We start from the raw sequence: 17,446 nt of genomic DNA, 5'->3' as shown, positions 1-17,446 counted from the left end.
GAGGATGTTTTTTGTTTTTTTACATTAACCACTTCAACCCTAGCATCCCTATTCTGAGGGGAACATTAGCCGCTCACAACGCCTTGCGCTGCGAGGAGTTGTGAGCTTGTAGATCGGCTATTTTTGGCAAAGAGGTGTAGGGGTGTAGAGGTGTAGAGGGAAAAAGAGAAAAAAAAGTTTAATCTGAAACGCAATTTTATACAATATAGAGGGGGTCTCTGTTTCATCTCTCTCTCAGCTAGGGGGTCCTTGGGCTGAAAACGTTGAAGAACCCTGATGTCGATTGTACTGTACATAAACTGCACTAGAATCCAACCGACGGCAGGATTTTGGCGGTGTGAGCCCAATTTTGGAGATTTTGGATTGTACTAGACCACCGATTAATGCTTCCTTAGTTTCCTCACAGGTGTTATCAATGATGCTAGTTAAGGTTGTGTAATTGAGGCTGCACTAGAATCCGACCGACGGATCCTTCAGTCATATGCGCCTTCATCCTATGATGAAGTATGAATCAGCTTCAACCACACGACCGACGCGATGACCAACGAGGTCATCGCGACCTCGTTGACGTTAATTGTCTGCCTTTTAAAAATAGCAGTCCAGTCTGGGCCAAAAATACATAGTAAAAGAAAAGTGCTTAGGAGCCGAGATACAGCCTTTTTCAGTAATAAGTTAAAGAAGAAGTGAATGGAGCAGCAAATCTTCGAATCATGATATCTTGGGTTCTGAATGTAATAAAAATAAAAATCTACAAAGTAACTAAAGTTTACAAATAATTATAGTGGAGTAAAAGTATAATATTTGCCTCTGAGATGTAGTGGAGTAGAAGTAAAAGTACTGAAAATTAGAAATACAGTAGTATTTACAATAGTAAATGTACTTAGTTACTTTATACCACTGGTTGTGGCAAAACATAACTTTTAGGCTTTTGTCTTAACCCATTGGAACGCATCTGTGTCATTTTTAGATTTCTTTAGGCTATTCAAAAATAGCAGTTCTACAAGCTCATAGCGCGGCACCGAGTGCCACGCTACGAGCTTGTAGATCTGCTATTTTTTGCAAAATCGTGAACATTTGTGCAAATCTTTGAATATATATGTATTTTTTAAAGCGTTACGATTTAGAAAACATTTTTTTCATCGGCCTCAGGTCTTAATGGGCTAAAATGCCGGCGTTGGTGTGTAAACAACAAAACCAGTGTTTACAGGCTCATCTTATTGGGTTCTAAGAGCAGCATCCCAGCTGAGGCTGGGGCTTGGTTGTGGAGTTAAACCACGTTTACTCAAAGGCACGCTGGGCCATGCGTACGACATTTTACAAAGATGGAAACGTTTATGGATCTGCATTGGCATGTTGTGTGCACTTGTGTAGTCATGGCAACAGGATGATATGTGCGGGTGAGAGTAGAGAGGTAACATACATACATATTCAACTTTTTCCTTTCAAGGACGCCCAGGTTGATGTAGTCTCTGTCGGGTTGAAATCTTGTGTGTACAAAACCATAGCTTTTTAGGAAAATGAAAAAAAGAACCTTGTGTTCCAATGGATCCAATTTAGATATGATTTAGTCACAAGCTCTTGTTAATATACTTTTCATTGCTTCAATATTCATAAAAACCCAGACAGACTTAACGTTAAGTTTCTTCCATTGTATCAAAAATAGCCGATATGCCAGCTTGTTACTTCTCAGCCTCAACAACCTGTAAAGGCTGGTATCTACAGAGTGGTGGAAAGTAACTTAAGTACATTTACTACTATTTTCTAAATATTTGTATACATTTTATTCATTTGAAAACATGGGAAACGGGACATTCTGCATAATGAGTGCTTTCTACCTTTGGTACTTTAAGTACATGTTGATACCAATACTTTTGGACTTTTACTCAAGTCCATTTTGAATTCTAGACTTTTACTTGTAACAGAGTATTTCTACATTGCAGTATTGATACTTTTACATTTCTTTTTTACTAAAATGTGAGTAATTTTATGCAGCAATCACTAGTTTACACGTGTGTTGATTAAATCAACTCTGTTAATTGTCAACAAATTCCTATCGATATTAGTCCCGAGGACAGCCCTACGATTATAACTTGCAAGCAAGTTCAATTCTCCAAAATATTTATGTTCATGTTGCATGCGCTCGCGCACACACACACGCACGCACGCACGCACGCACGCTCGCTCGCTCGCTCGCACGCACGCACGCACGCACGCACGCACGCACACACACGCACACACACAGCAGTCATTACATTCGGTTTAACAAGTGAGTTTATTTATAGAATGATGTTTTGACAGACAGGCGTTACATTCTAATGCAGACTAAAATAACCACCAGATGGGACTGTGTGAACACACTGTATATTTCAGTTATTCTCCTTCATCCTATGATGAAGGACTGTGTGAACACATACTGTATCTCCTTCAGTTATACTCCTTCATGTTATGATGAAGTATGAATCAGCTTTAACTACATGAACCCCAATCTGGGAACCCGTTGGGATAGAAAAATAAATAAAACATACTGTTTACAGTTAGGTGTGTAGTCACTTTATCTCATGTGTCTACTCCTTTTCCTCCATTTCTCCTTTTTTCCCCTCCTGTTTTGACAGATTTCACCCTTTTTGTGTGGCAAGCAACCCATGTGTCAAAGGCCCATACAAGACCTTCCCTCACTGAAATGCAGCCACGGCCATTCATGTTCATTTGCTACTTCCTTAAGTTTTTGATATGCAAATCACCATGGCAGATTTTTTTTTGTTCAAAGGTGTGAGTTAGTGGTCTCTCTCTCTCTCTCTCTCCCCCTCCCTCCCTCCCCTGAGAGTTACTCTTTTACTGTCGCTTTATGTATATTATGTCTGGATAAACTCCAGTCCCACATACAGTGTACACATACACTCCATGCATCTAAGTCTAAGTGATACATTGTAATTGAATGCAATTCCCCCCAGAAAGAAAATCTCCTTTTTTCTGACGGTCTGAGGTTGGCAGGTATGACCGTCAATAATAAGTAGCAGGATGGGTGATGCAAATGCTGTTGCAATGTCCAAAGAGCCGAACAAAAAGTATTTTTACTCTCATGTACCTGTACACAAGACCATTCATTGGGTGTTATCAAGACATACTGACCTACCAACGGAGATGACTTAAATAGTTCAGTTTCGGTTTTGGTTTTGGTTTGGGACCATGACGGAGGCGCGCAGTCTCAGGCGAACTGGAGCCCCGTGAAGTACCACCGATTGAGCTAAAGCGACCGAGTTGCCGTCCTGAACGGTGCGACGTTCGCCTGAGCCTACTCAGCGCTGTTGGAGTTATGTACCGATAGGCACAGAATCGTAAATCTTGTTGTGGGGACTGCTCCGCCTCCAAGTAGGTCAGTAGCTCCTGATTACGCCCAATGAATGGTCTGACAAATCGCGGGTAGGTCCGTATATCGCCTAGTACTCATCGCCTACTCGCCCATTCAATGGTCTGATTAAACGTGATAATGTCCCATTCAATGCATTGATAGCATCCGAATCAGGTCCACCGTAACTATAAAGAACGTTGAACATGGGGGGGCGAACATTCTGCAATGTTCGCGGGGGGGGATCTTTGCTTCTGGAGGTCCCTGGAACAACATATTTTACAAATGTTGGCTTTGAAAAAACTACATATTCAAATTTTCACGATTAAAAAAAAATAGATCTGCTATTTTTTGAATTGCCAAAGAAATCTAAAAATGACACAGCTATGCGTCCCCAGATTGAATGGGTTAAAAAGCAGGACTAAAGCAAAATCTATTTTATTGAATACAATTTCATGGGCCTTGTGCCTCGTTAACTGACCAATTAACAGTGTGGTTTAATGTGCCATTAGTGGACCTCCTCTCTCCACCTCTCTGCTCAACTCTCCATCATAACATGATGACAAACAGAGACAGAGTTGAGAAATACAGCAGGCAGAAATATTGAAGGGATCATTTTTTTATCTACACATTAGTACAGCATGTTCAGAATCATTCATGGTACACCAAAGTATATACGGGTCTTAAGGGGATAAATCCACTCATAGCGCCAGCTTTAGCTTCCACCTACACAAGGAAGCTACGTCCTCTACACTAGTGCTCTACGTGCGTGCGTGCGCGCGTGTGCGCGTGTGTGTGTGTGTGGATCTTTTACAGTTGGTAGTATCATCTGACTCATTGCATTTTGCCTGTTGGGATGAAGATCCAACAACGATAATAATGTACAGTAACAGGATGTGCATCCGATAAAATAAGACTCATCTGTACATCCATCTGCACGCCTATACGTTATCTCTGTATAGTAGTCTATTAGTCTATTATTATATTTAATATCATTATTACCATTATTAGTAGAAGTTAGTGTTGATTTTGACAGCAAATGATTGATTCTGATTGATTTTCATTCAGTTTTAGTCATAGTCTTTTGAATCAAATTCCATTTATTTTTAGTCATGTTTTAGTCATCTGAAATGTTTTACTGTTATTCTAGTTTTGGTCGACTCAATATCATAAGATTTTAGTCAACTAAATCTACAGTTGATTTAGTCGACTAAAATGTATTTTGGCGGTGCCTTGATGGCGTCGTCTCGTAATGGCTGATTTTACACTTGGTCGCATGCTGAAAATAGCCGATCTACAAGCTCACAACGTTGTGAGCTTGTAGATCTGCTATTTTCAGAGCACAACACCCGAGAGCAACCAAACATAAAATGACTCGTCTTTTAGTTCTACTGGACCTAAAACATTTTTGTCTAGTTTTTATTTGTTGATGAAATTGTCAGTATATGTAGTCTTAGTTTTAGTCAACAGAGCTTAGTTTTTATTTTTATTTTTTTACTAGTAATCGCATGATTAATAGTAGTAATAGTAGTAGTAGTAGCAGCAGTAGCTTTCCCAGCCAATCGCAGACCTCATCAGAGCTAATGAGAGGAAACCAAAGTTAAACACATCTAGCCAGAGATTAACACAGTTAACCAGAGATAAACAGTTAACCATACAGTAGTTAACCCCAGTTAACCAGAGATAAACAGTTAACCAGAGATAAGTCAAGTTAACCATAGTTAGTTAACCAGAGATAAGTAAAGTTAACCGTAGTTAGCCATAGATAACTAAAGTTAGCCATAGTTAACCACCGTCATCATCTGCCCTGGTTGGCTGTGTTCTGGATGCTGTTGTCATGACAACGTTGGACAGCATCCAGACATCATGTTGCACTTGTCATCTTGTCACTGATTCTGACAAAAGCTCAGCTTTAAAGGACCACACTGCTGTTTTTACATGTTTTTAACCCACCACATACAAAGCACATACACTTTACATACTGTAACTAAACCAAGCGCTCCTCATCAGTCCCTATCCTAAGGGGAAAAAATAAAGCATACACTTTACATCAGGGGTCCTCAACCTTTTCAGGTCAAGGACCCCCTAACTAAGAGAGAGATGAAGCAGGGACCCCCACTATATATTACATACAATTGTGTTGCAGATTAAAGCTTTTCATAGATGTATTTTCAGATATTTAACCACTTAAACCGTCAATACTTAGTAAACTTTCACTCTGCTCTTTTTCCCCCTCTTTGCCGAAAATAGCCGATCTACAAGCTCAGGCGTTGTGGGCTTGTAGATCGGCTATTTTCGGCTAAAGTTGTCCTTAGAATAGGGATGCTAGGGTTCAAGTGGTTAATGTAAAAAACAATGATCCTATCACACAGAGATTTGGCGGACCCGCTGTAGCAACTCTGAGGACCCCCTAGGGGTCCCGGACCCCCTGTTGAAGACCCCTGCTTTACATTACTATCAAGTTCAACCATCGTCAACCTATACTTTCTTTATCCCTGCTACTGGCGGGGCTCTAAGGACAGTAAATCGGTCCATCTGTCTATCTAACACTTTCCTTCCTGGGCTGACAGACAGAAAACTCCAGTATGTTTGTTTGCATCTTAACATAGAGATCTCCCAACGGCTGTAAGTTAACGTTATCATCGTATTAGCCTTGTCAGTTTGTTATTGTTGTATTAGATATCAGTTGGTTATCATTAATGTTGTGACTCGTTAGACAAAGAGAGCAGAACTTCATTGGTGTAGGAGGGAACGTTAAAGGGGCACTAGCTAACATTCAGCCACCAAAATTCACACTTTTACAACACCTCTGTTGTAGGCTATAAGGCTAACTACTTCCACATCGAATCATCAGCAGTAATCATGTAGTCTGCGACACTGTAACACCCAAAATGTCTCACCAACACGTTGTGACCTTTTAGGTCGGCCACGGAGCATAAAGGTTGTGCGACGGAGCATAACTTAGAAGTTAGCGTTATCGGTTCATAATCTGATAACGATAAAAACATGGACAGACCGTCAGTGACACGCTAGCGCCGTCAGTTCATAGAAACGGCTGAAAGGCTATGCGAGCAGCATATCCCGTGGCGCTGGAGGAAGGGAGAAGATAGAGAACGGAAAGAGAAAAACATTGGACAAGACAAAGAAGACTATACCTAGGACAACAAGAACTCAGTCACACCAGGAGGGAGTAGAAACTAAACACACACACAACCCACAAAACAACAAGTGAACGTAGGAGTCCTCTACACAGTGAAAAATGTGGGTCTTAAGGATGTTTTTAAAAGTCCCTATAGGGTGGGGGGCAGCTTTGATCCTCTAAGGGAGTTTATTCCACAGCTTCGGTGCCAACACCAAAATCAGGGTCGCCCGTCCTTACTGCGTTAGACCGTGGAGTCTTCAAATAAAACTGGCTGTCAGATCTGAGTGACCTGGTGCTGGAGATGGGTCTTAAAAGTTCCACAAAATAGGCAGCAGCAAGACCGTCACAGCTCTGAACAGAAACAAAATAATCTTAAATGTCATGCTACGCTTCACTGGGAGACAATGCAGAGAGACAAGGACCGGGTGGTGAGATGTGCCTCTCTTAGCTTGGTGTCTGTCACAAGTCTGGCAATAGTATTTTGGATCAGCTGCAGACGTTTGAGAGTCCCATCAGCGAATCCAGCATAGAGGACGTTGCAGTAGTCCTGAGCTTGTAGGTAGACTGATATTTGCAGTGTGGGAATTCCATTTAGTTTTAGTCATATTTTAGCCATCTGAAATGTTTTACTGTTAGTCTAGTTTTAGTCGACTATATATCATAAGATTATTGTCGACTAAATCTACAGTTGATTTAGTCGACTAACATGTATTCTGGTGGTGCCTTGATGGTGTCGTAATGGCTGATTTTACACTAGGATGCATGCTGAAAATAGCCGATCGTTGTGAGCTTGTAGATCTGCTTTTTTCAGAGCGCGACACCCGAGCGCAACCAAACATAAAATGACTTGTCTTTAAGTTCTACTCTCTTCTCCACTAGTCCCTCACTAACATTTTACTCTAGCTTTTATTTGTTGACGAAATTGTCAATATATTTAGTCATAATTTTAGTCATCATAGCTTAGTTTTTTATTTTAGTTTTTATCTAGTTTTCGTCAGTGAAAAAAGGTAGTCGACGAACATTTTTCGTCATAGTTTTAGTCGACAAAATCAACACTGCATAACACAGGCATTTAGCATTGTCGGTTGACTCAGTTCATAAACTCGGCAGACAGGCTGCGCGAGCAGCGGGCGGAGCGGAACTTGAGCTCGTGGTAGCACTGCACGAAGCTGTGGTAGATGAAGGTGATGGGCAGCGCCAGCAGGACGATGCCGCTCACCACACACAGGCCGCCCAGGATCCGCCCGGCCACCGTGATGGGGTACATGTCCCCGTAGCCCACCGTCGTCATGGAGATGATCACCCACCAGCAGGCGGCGGGGATGCTGGCGTAGTCTTGGTTGCCGTTCTCCATGTCCAGGCCGTGCTCCAGGAGCTGGGCGAGGGCGCTGAAGATGGCCATGGCCACGCAGATGAACACCTGGAATGGGGAGACATGATGGCTGTTAGCACTTTAGCGTCCATGCTATAGCGTTGTCAGTTCATAATCTCCACTGACAGACTGTTGTTTGCACGTTAGCTCCATGCTAGCGTTGTCAGTTCATGAAACTCCACTGAAATACTGGTGTTAGCATTTTAGCGGCATGTTAGCCTAAAGCTGGATTCACACAGTTACACGATGGCGTCCCACACAGCGAAAATAGCCTACCTACAAGCTCACAATGCGTCGCGGATGCGACACATTGTGAGCTTGTAGATTGGCTATTTTCAAATGGCCGAACTCTATATAGGGCTGAAGTGGTTAAAATATGTTTTGTAATAATAATCCAAATGTACAAAGTAACTAGTAACTAAAGTTTTCAAATAATTGTAGTGGAGTAAAAAGTACAATCGTCACCTTGCTAAACTAATGGCTTATGTCATGTTTTTTAAGTTGTTCAGAAAAAAATAAAAACTCATCCTCAAAAAATGACTTAGGCCATTAGTTTATCAAGGTGACAACTATGTGCCTCTGAGAGGTAGTGGAGTAGAAGTAAAAGTATTGAAAATTGGAAATACTCAAGTACAGTAAGAATTCCGTAAAAGTGTACTTGCGTACTGCAGGAACTACGGGAAAACAAACAACTGACAAATGGGTTTAAAAGTGTTTCAACTGGTCAGCCAAATGAGATATCGTCTTATAAGTGATATTACACTAATTATATTACTGTTCTTGAGGTAATTGTTTATCCCCCAAAATCACGAAGGCTATATCGACCTTTGGGATACACAAATAAGTCGGCGTGTCCAAAAACTTAGTTACTGCACTTTGGCTTTGTAGGGCAGAGTAAATGTAAATAGTAAATGGTGCATTTATGTAGCGCTTTTATCCAAAGCGTTTTCCATAGATTGTGCATTACATTCACCCATTCACACACCGATGGAGGAGGAAACCATGCAAGGCACCAACCTGCTCATCGGGAGCAATTAGGGGTTCAACGTCTTGCTCAAGGACACTTCGACACTAACTCTAGGGGAGCCCGGGATCGAACTGGGAACCTTGCGGTTTCCAGTTCACTCTACCTGGCCACTCTACCGCTGAGCCACTGCCGCCCCCGCATCTCCCTGTAGCAGCGTCTCAGCGTCATAAAGACTCACCAGTAACATGACCATCTCCCTGTAGCAGCTCCTCAGTGTCATGAAGACTCACCAGTAACATGACCATCTCCCTGTAGCAGCGTCTCAGCGTCATGAAGACTCACCAGTAACATGACCATCTCCCTGTAGCAGCTCCTCAGTGTCATGAAGACTCACCAGTAACATGACCATCTCCCTGTAGCAGCGTCTCAGCGTCATAAAGACTCACCAGCAACATGACCATCTCCCTGTAGCAGCGTCTCAGCGTCATGAAGACTCACCAGTAACATGACCATCTCCCTGTAGCAGCTCCTCAGTGTCATAAAGACTCACCAGTAACATGACCATCTCCCTGTAGCAGCGTCTCAGCGTCATAAAGACTCACCAGCAACATGACCATCTCCCTGTAGCAGCGTCTCAGCGTCATGAAGACTCACCAGTAACATGACCATCTCCCTGTAGCAGCGCCTCAGCGTCATAAAGACTCACCAGTAACATGACCATCTCCCTGTAGCAGCGCCTCAGCGTCAGGCCCAGCGTCTGCAGGCCCAGGAAGTGGCGAGCCAGCTTGATGACCCAGAAGATGCGCATCATGCGCAGCACGCGCAGCGTGACCCCGGCGCGCTGCAGCTGCGAGTTCTCGCCCGTCAGCATGGTCATGGCCACCGAGATGTAGTACGGCGTGATGGCCAGCAGGTCGATGATGTTGAGCGGCCGCCGCACGAACTCGCACTTGTCCCTCGACACGGCGAAGCGCACTAAGCACTCGGCCGTGAACCAGCCGATGCACACCGCCTCCACTGCCCTGGGGGGGGGGGGCGGACACAGAGAGAGAGAGAGCGAGAGAGAGAGAGAGAGAGAGAGAGAGCGAGACGGACACATGGACAGGCAGAGAGATAGTGTTAGACCAATATTATTTTTTTTCAGCTCGACAACCAAAAGATCAATTTGCCGTGGAAAAAAACTAAACTAAAACTTATCCTATAGTTGCTTAATTTGGGATTGTTTCCATCTATTTCCACATATGTTTTTAGTAAAACAATACTATGAAATAAATTAAAAACTTTTGATGAAAATCTTTGAACAATTTTGAAAAAGTCTGAAAAATGTTGGTTAACCACTTCAATCCAATATCCTTACCCCAGGGCTCTATACTAGATCCACACTTTTCCCTCCCCTATAGTCTCTACACCATCGTGTTAATCTACCTCAGCACATAATGCACATATGTTAATGCATGTATAATAGAGAAACTATTTAAAGTGTTTGTTACTTCTAAAACATGGGATGTGATTAGGTAGGCCTATTACAAAATCTGAGGTACAGAGATGAGTTTTTTACCGAGGTTTGGGTCAAGTTCTGGGAGGGTTTGTTACACACACACACACACACACACACACACACACACACACACACACACACACACACACACACACACACACACACACACACACACACACACACACACACACACACACAGTGTCACCTGTGCTCCGTATAGTCGGGCAGGGTGCTGGTACACAGCAGGGCCATGGAGACAATGACAAACACCACGGAGATGGAGGCCAGGATCTGAGCAGCCAGTGAAGACGTCGGTTCTTCAAACGTCCTCCTCGTCCTCTCCAGCCACGTCCTCTGTCTACTGACACCCCTACAGGTAGAGGTAGGAATTACATCATCTGTCTGCTGACACCCCTACAGGTAGAGGTAGGAATTACATCATCTGTCTGCTGACACCCCTACAGGTAGAGGTAGGAATTACATCATCTGTCTGCTGACACCCCTACAGGCAGAGGTAGGAATTGCATCATCTGTCTACTGACACGGCCACAGGTAGAGGTAGAAATTACAATTCAATTCAATTGGCTGTATACACAGCAGCCATATTGAAAAGAAATTGGGCCAGCATCACAACCATTTGAACCCTTTATCCATATCTACCTTACAATTTGAATCCTGCGCCATGTCGGTTGTCAGTATGTCGGTTGTATGTACGTTGCATCACTCTTACTGTCTGTCTGAAACTTTACACTACATCATCACAACAAACCAACCTGTTACCAAGACGACGATGACGATGAGACGGTCGTCCCGAATATGGACACAACGCCAGTGTGACGTAATCTCACGACAGCATGACATCACATCCTACCTATAAATTCTAGGATGCCGTCAGATCGCACCAGTTCGACGGCTTCCATCCTCAACACAACCCACGCCGCCAAAATGACCACCACTTCTTCTGCAGGCTCTGCCATGACAACCTGTGGGCCTGACGACGTCGCCACTGTCTTTCACACCATTTCATTCTTATACACCTTTTACACCAATAAACTGCTCACTTCATCTCCTGCCATTTGGTCTCTCTTTTAACATTGTACACCACTGCACACTGCTCACAGGTCTGCCATGCCAGGTGTGAGTAATCACAAAGTGGGTTTGGGTCCTTGCAGAGGTGATGCACGTCACCTCTTTGTGAAGTGGGTATTTTCAAAGCCTGCCGTGGATTTAGGGGAGCACAAAACTCTCTCTCACACTGTGAGGTGCCTGTCATGGGGCACTGCCAAGTGGACGACGCGTCGCGCTAGACGTTCGGGCCGCGTAGCGGCCCGAACTTCTAGTTTAATACATTGGCTATTCAAAAATAGCTGACGTACAAGCTCACAGCCTACACACACAACCACACAACCACACACACACACACACACACACACACACACACACACACACACAACCACACACAGTGTCTCCTGTGCTCCGTACATCCGCTATTTTTGAACATTTTTGAAAAATGTATATATAATAACAATTTGGGGGTCCATGGCACGAAACGTTTGAGAACCGCTGCGCTATCCCAGTGGTTCCCACACATTTTAGCTTGAGACCCAAAAGAGAAATGTGTCTCCCTCGGACCAAAACTAGTGAAAATAGCCGATCTGCAAGCTCACAACACGTCGCATCGCGACGTGTTGTGAGCTTGTAGATCGACTATTTCCCCTACTTATTAAAAGTATTTTTCCCCTCCAATTAAACTTTTTTATTTTGAGAAACAAAAACAAAACGTTTTTCACTTTTGCAAAATTTTTAAACAAAATGTAGGAAACACATTTCTGTCTGCGACCACGACCCACAAATGGGTCCCGACCCACTGTTTGCGAGACCCTGCCCTATGTACCCACCTCTGGGCGCCCGCGGCGCAGACCTCCGCCTTCTCCTCCCCCTCCCTCTCCCCCTCATCCTCCTCCTCCTCCTCAGAGAAGTGGGTGAAGGAGTCGGTCATGCGGTCATCCAGCCTGCGCTGGCAGCAGAGCTCCAGGTGGGAGGTGTCCAGACCCCAGTACACCATCTCGTTGTAGAAGGACAGCTCACACATGTGAGGGAGGAACCGCAGCTTGCCGTACTTCACGTAGCTGTGGGTACAATTAAAGGGTCGCAACAGTTAAATGTTATTTGATTTATTTTCTTGTTAAAATAAGTGTTAAATATAGGTCAATGTTGGGATAGTAATAGTTGCTGCAGTATATAGTGTTTGTTCAGTAACGGGGCTCTTCCCAACCTCCTCCAGCTCTTTAGTAAACAGAAAATAGATTTTCAGGTCGGGATACCGATTTGATCCAATCAGGAGAGAGAAAAAGGGGGGGATCGGGAACACACATTTAAGCTGATATTAAGCCGATAAGACAATATGTTCTCAGGTGAGTCACCAATTTCATCCAATCAGTAGAGAGAACCCATTCGTCTGTTTACTAAACATGTGGAGAGACGAGGAGAGAGACCCCTTACAGGGACGTGCACAGATAGACGCTAGGTGGTGCTAGAGCACCTGCCCTTTGCCCTCTTGACCAGAAGTGCCCTTTTGAAAAAAGGTTTACAGCAGGGGTCTTCAACAGGGGGTCCGGGACCCCTAGGGGGTCCTCAGAGTTACTACAGGGGGTCCGCCAAATCTTTATGTGATATGATTTTTCTTTTTACCATAACCACTCGAAACCTAGCATCCCTTTTCTGAGGAGAACTTTAAAAATAGTAGCTTCAAGCTTCAAAAATAGCCGATGCGTTGTGAGCGTGTAGATCTGCTATTTTTGGCAAAGAGGTATAGTTGTAGAGGGAAAAAAGAGCAGACCAAGTAAACAAAAAAAAGTTAAATTTACTTGAGCACCTTCCCCTCAAAATGTCTGTGCACGCCACTGACCCCTTATGTTGCTGAACAAATACTCGATGATGTCACCATCTCAGCTTGTCCACTGTGGATGTTTTCAGTGCGGATCTACACGCTAACAATGCGTCGCAACACTGGACGATGTGTCTATTGAGAAAGAGCCATTGCAACCCAATACAAAAAGAAACAGGAATTTAAAAAAAAAGGAATGCAACTATAATCAATGTATGCGCAGTGTCTCGGACAAGACACGTGGTTCGCGAATCATTACATCTGGCCTGATGTTGTGTGGGAGTCCTGACTGCTCCAGACCGTTCTGAAGAACTGCTAGCTTACATAACGTCTTCAGACTAGGACTTAAGTGTAAGATATGAAAGATGAGTCGTGTTTCAAAGAGGATGATACAATCTCCCACCATGCAACAGCACATTGTACCCGACCGATCCAGGCCTTTCCCCTTGGGCTCAACCTTCCTCCAGGAGAAGGTCTTGGGATTTAATTTCCACAGATCATTGAAGACTTTCTTCAGATTGTTAACGTACCTGCCAGTGCCACCATGTATGTAAAGTTCTCCATTGTAGACAAAGGCTGCATGTCTCTGACTTTGTTCTGGAAGCTGTGCAGAAGGTGTGTTCAGCCAATAGTTGGTCTCTGTGTCAAACACTCTGATGTTGTTGTCCTGGTGCCCATATCCCCCAAACACAAACATCTTTGTCCCGATGATGGTGGCAGAGTGATATGATGTAACAGGTGATGGAGTGCCTGTAGTGTTAATTAAAGCCCAGAGCATTGTGGTGGTGTCCAACTTGTAAATGTCATTATAGTATCCAGTCAGCTGGTTCCTTCCTCCATGGATAAACATGACCTTCTCCAAGACACAGGCTGAATGGCCGGACCTCGCCTCTGGAGCAGTTCCAGCAATCTTGGGCTTGAACCATCTGTGGGCGTCGACATCAAATGCATAAAGAACGCTGTCACTGTCTCCCGTGATGAAAATCCAGTTGTCATCAACCTTTATCTCACAATTCACCATCCCTCCCCAGATGTAGATGATATCTTCTATCAGTACAGCTGTGTGTCCGTAGCGCATGGAGGGAACATCAAGGGAACATTCTTCTCTTCCAGTTGTCACTGGGGGCAATGTCATCCAGCACAAAGTCACTGTGTTGAAGACGTGAACATCAATCTGATCCATGCTGTAGGTCAGCCTGTTATAGAACCCTCCAAAGGAATACACCTTGTCCTCCACTGGCCCAGCAGCACAACCATGGAAGTAGTCTGTCTGTGGTCCTCTTTTCAGAGGCACCGACCAGCACAGCATCTCTATCTCTGTGTCTCTCTCTTTGTCTTCCTTTGTGTCTCACTCTGTCCACGTCTGTCTCTTCTCTGTCTCCGTGTGTCCCTCTGTCAACGTCTCTTTATCAGTGACACTGCCCTATCCTCCAAGTTTCCCACAACATTCCTCTCGATCTCTCTAGATGTGTGCAATAGCTTATATAGGCTGACAAAGCTCTGGTCTGATGTCACGCACAACAAAAACTGACGCCATGCATGTGTAACAACGCTGATTTGTGCAGGTGTTTTTATTTACACACATTTCTCTCTTTCAACGTTGCTGAATTCTGATGCTGCTTTCCATTCAAAACTTCAATTCAAAACAAAAACCTATTCTAATTAATCTAACATCATTAAATGCATTTATCGTAAAGCTCTTGTAACAACACCGGACTCTAGTGGTGGACGAAGTACTTAAGTAAACATGCATGCATCCTAACCCTATAAAAGCTTACAGTATCTACTCACATCATGATGAAACATGCATCCTAACCCTATAAAAGATTACAGTATCGAGCAGTGGTGTAAAGTAACTAAGTGCATTTAGTCAAGTACTGTACTTAAGTACAATTTTACATTACACCTCAGAGTCAAATGTTATATTTTTACTCCACTACAACTATTTGAAAACTTTTGTTACTAGTTAGTTTGTAGATTTTGATTATTATTACAAAACATACATTAACCACTTCAGCCCTAAATACATTTCGGCCATTTCAAAATAGTCAATCTACAAGCTCACAATGCGTCGCATAGCAACGCATTGTGAGCTTGTACATCTGCTATTTTCAAAATATTTTTAAAGTTTCATACATTTGAAAACTTGTGAAATGGGACATTCTGCATAATGTTGGGTAATTCTTTGTTTTTTGTTAAAAAGGTTAAAGTACTATATTCTGATAGTAATCATTGCTACAGAGCGTTTGTGTGGTCACAGCTGTCTCTCCAGCTCTAGTAAACAGAATATAGTACATTTTCAGGTATAGGTGACAACATTTAAAGGTAGGGTAAGTGATTTTCTTTGGTTAAAATAAGTGTTAAATAGCTCTATATTGTGATAGTACTCATTGCTATAGAGTGTTTGTTCAGTAACAGATTTCTCCCTGTCTCTCCAGCTCTTTATAAAACAGAAAATGCATTTTCGTTTCAGTTTCAGTTTCATTTCCAATTTTGTCCAATCAGGATAGAGAACTCAATCAGGATATAGATTAAACAAGTGAAATTGGAAGTGATGACACTAAGAAATGAGCAGACAAAATTGGAACTGGAACACTATAAAAATTAAGCTGATAAATGGGTACTTTCTCCTGATTGGCTGAGATTTTGACACCTACCGGAAAATGTGTTTTCTGTTTATTAAAGAGCTGGAGAGACATGGAGACTCCTGTTACTGAACCAAACACTCTATAGCAATGATTACTATCAGAATATAGAGCTTTAACCTTTTAACAAAATACTTTTTGTTTTAACCAAAAAATATCACTTACCCTACCTTTAAGCCAATCAGGAGAGAGCACTAAAAATGCATTTTCTGTTTAATTAAGAGCTGGAGAGACATGGGAGACTCCTTTTACTGAACAAACACTCTATAGCAATGAGTACTATCAGAATATAGAGCTATTTAACACTTATTTCAACCAAAGTAAATCACTTACCCTACCTTTTAAGTAAAAAAGTGTGAGTGCTTTTCCCACCTCTATGTATCCAGTGTACTCACATCATGATGAAGCGGAACGCCTCTGCGTGCCGGTCGAAGAAGAACTCGTTCATCTCGCGGTCGTAGTCGTCACAGAGGTCCAGAACCTGGCTCTCCGTGGCGCAGCGCACCAGGCGGCTCAGCCTGCTCAGCGGGAAGTCCCTCATCACCTCCCGGGAGAGAGAGTACCGCCGGCCGCCCACGTTCAGCACGCACACCGCTGACCCCCCCGACCCCCCCGACCCCCCTGGCCCCCCACTGGACCCGGGACCCCCGGCCCCGCACCGAGATGTCCCAAAGTTCAGCATGTTGGTGTTTCTGCTCTGTCTGTCTGTCTGACTTTAACACCACAGACACTTCTTTATCATCACGCTGTCTGTCTGTCTGTCTGTCTGTCTGTCTGTCTGTCTGTCTGTCTGTCTGTCTGTCTGTCTGTCTGTCTGGCGCTCTGGCTCTCTGTTTGTCTGTTTGTGTGTCTCTCTGTCTGTCTGTCTGTCTGTCTGTCTGCCTGTCTGTCTGTCTGGCGCTCTGGCTCTCTGTTTGTCTGTTTGTGTGTCTCTCTGTCTGTCTGTCTGCCTGCCTGCCTGTCTGTCTGTCTGTCTGTCTGTCTGTCTGTCTGTCTGTCTGTCTGTCTGTCTGTCTGGTCTCTCCTCCTCGCTGCTGTCTTCTCTTCTCTCATCATTTCCAAACAGGTCCAGTTAATCTTTTTTCCTTTTTTTTCCTCTTAGGCTACTATACTACGTCATCACCTGCTGGAGGCGTGTGTGTGTGTGTGTGTGTGTGTGTGTGTGTGTGTGTGTGTGTGTGTGTGTGTGTGTGTGTGTGTGTGTGTGTGTGTGTGTGTGCGTGCCTGTGTGTGTGCGTGTGTGTGTGTGCGTGCCTGTGTGTGTGCGTGCGTGTGTGTGTGTGTGTGTGTGTGTGTGCACTTGCACGTTGTGCTTGGGCTGTTAATCTAAAATTCTAAACCTAATAATTAACTGACCCTCACAGAACTTGACCTTATGACCTCTGTAAAAAAAACTAATCTCTGTACCTCAGATTGTATAATAGACCTTTATAATGTCCCATGTTTTACAATGTTAACAAACACTTGGTTCTATTATACATGCATTCACACAACCTGTGACTCTCATAGGTGTTATTTTATCAGCGGTGTGAAGTAACTAGGTACATTTGCTCAAGTACAGTACTTGTAAGTAAAAAATGTTGAGGTAC

The 17,446-nt window shown here is 43.5% G+C and overlaps 1 protein-coding gene across 1 annotated transcript; it reads right to left on the bottom strand.

Moving 5' to 3' along the window:
• Nucleotides 1-7,578: 7,578 nt before the first annotated feature.
• On the bottom strand, nucleotides 7,579-16,539 carry LOC311058706 (voltage-gated potassium channel regulatory subunit KCNG3-like; the record flags this gene model as incomplete). The annotated part of the gene is made up of 5 exons (XM_084076170.1): nucleotides 7,579-7,908; nucleotides 9,534-9,849; nucleotides 10,531-10,683; nucleotides 12,224-12,454; nucleotides 16,253-16,539. The coding sequence occupies 5 exons, from the start codon at nucleotides 16,537-16,539 to the stop codon at nucleotides 7,579-7,581; spliced, it is 1,317 nt and encodes a 438-aa protein (XP_083932296.1).
• Between the last annotated feature and the right edge of the window lie 907 nt (nucleotides 16,540-17,446).

The sequence above is a fragment of the Gymnoscopelus microlampas genome (genome assembly GCF_963454915.1).
Source record: "Gymnoscopelus microlampas genome assembly, chromosome: 13".
In the NCBI taxonomy this organism is placed as follows: Eukaryota; Metazoa; Chordata; class Actinopteri; order Myctophiformes; family Myctophidae; genus Gymnoscopelus; species Gymnoscopelus microlampas.
Note: the sequence above shows the minus strand (reverse complement) of the source record. Positions and strands in the feature narration are given on the sequence as shown.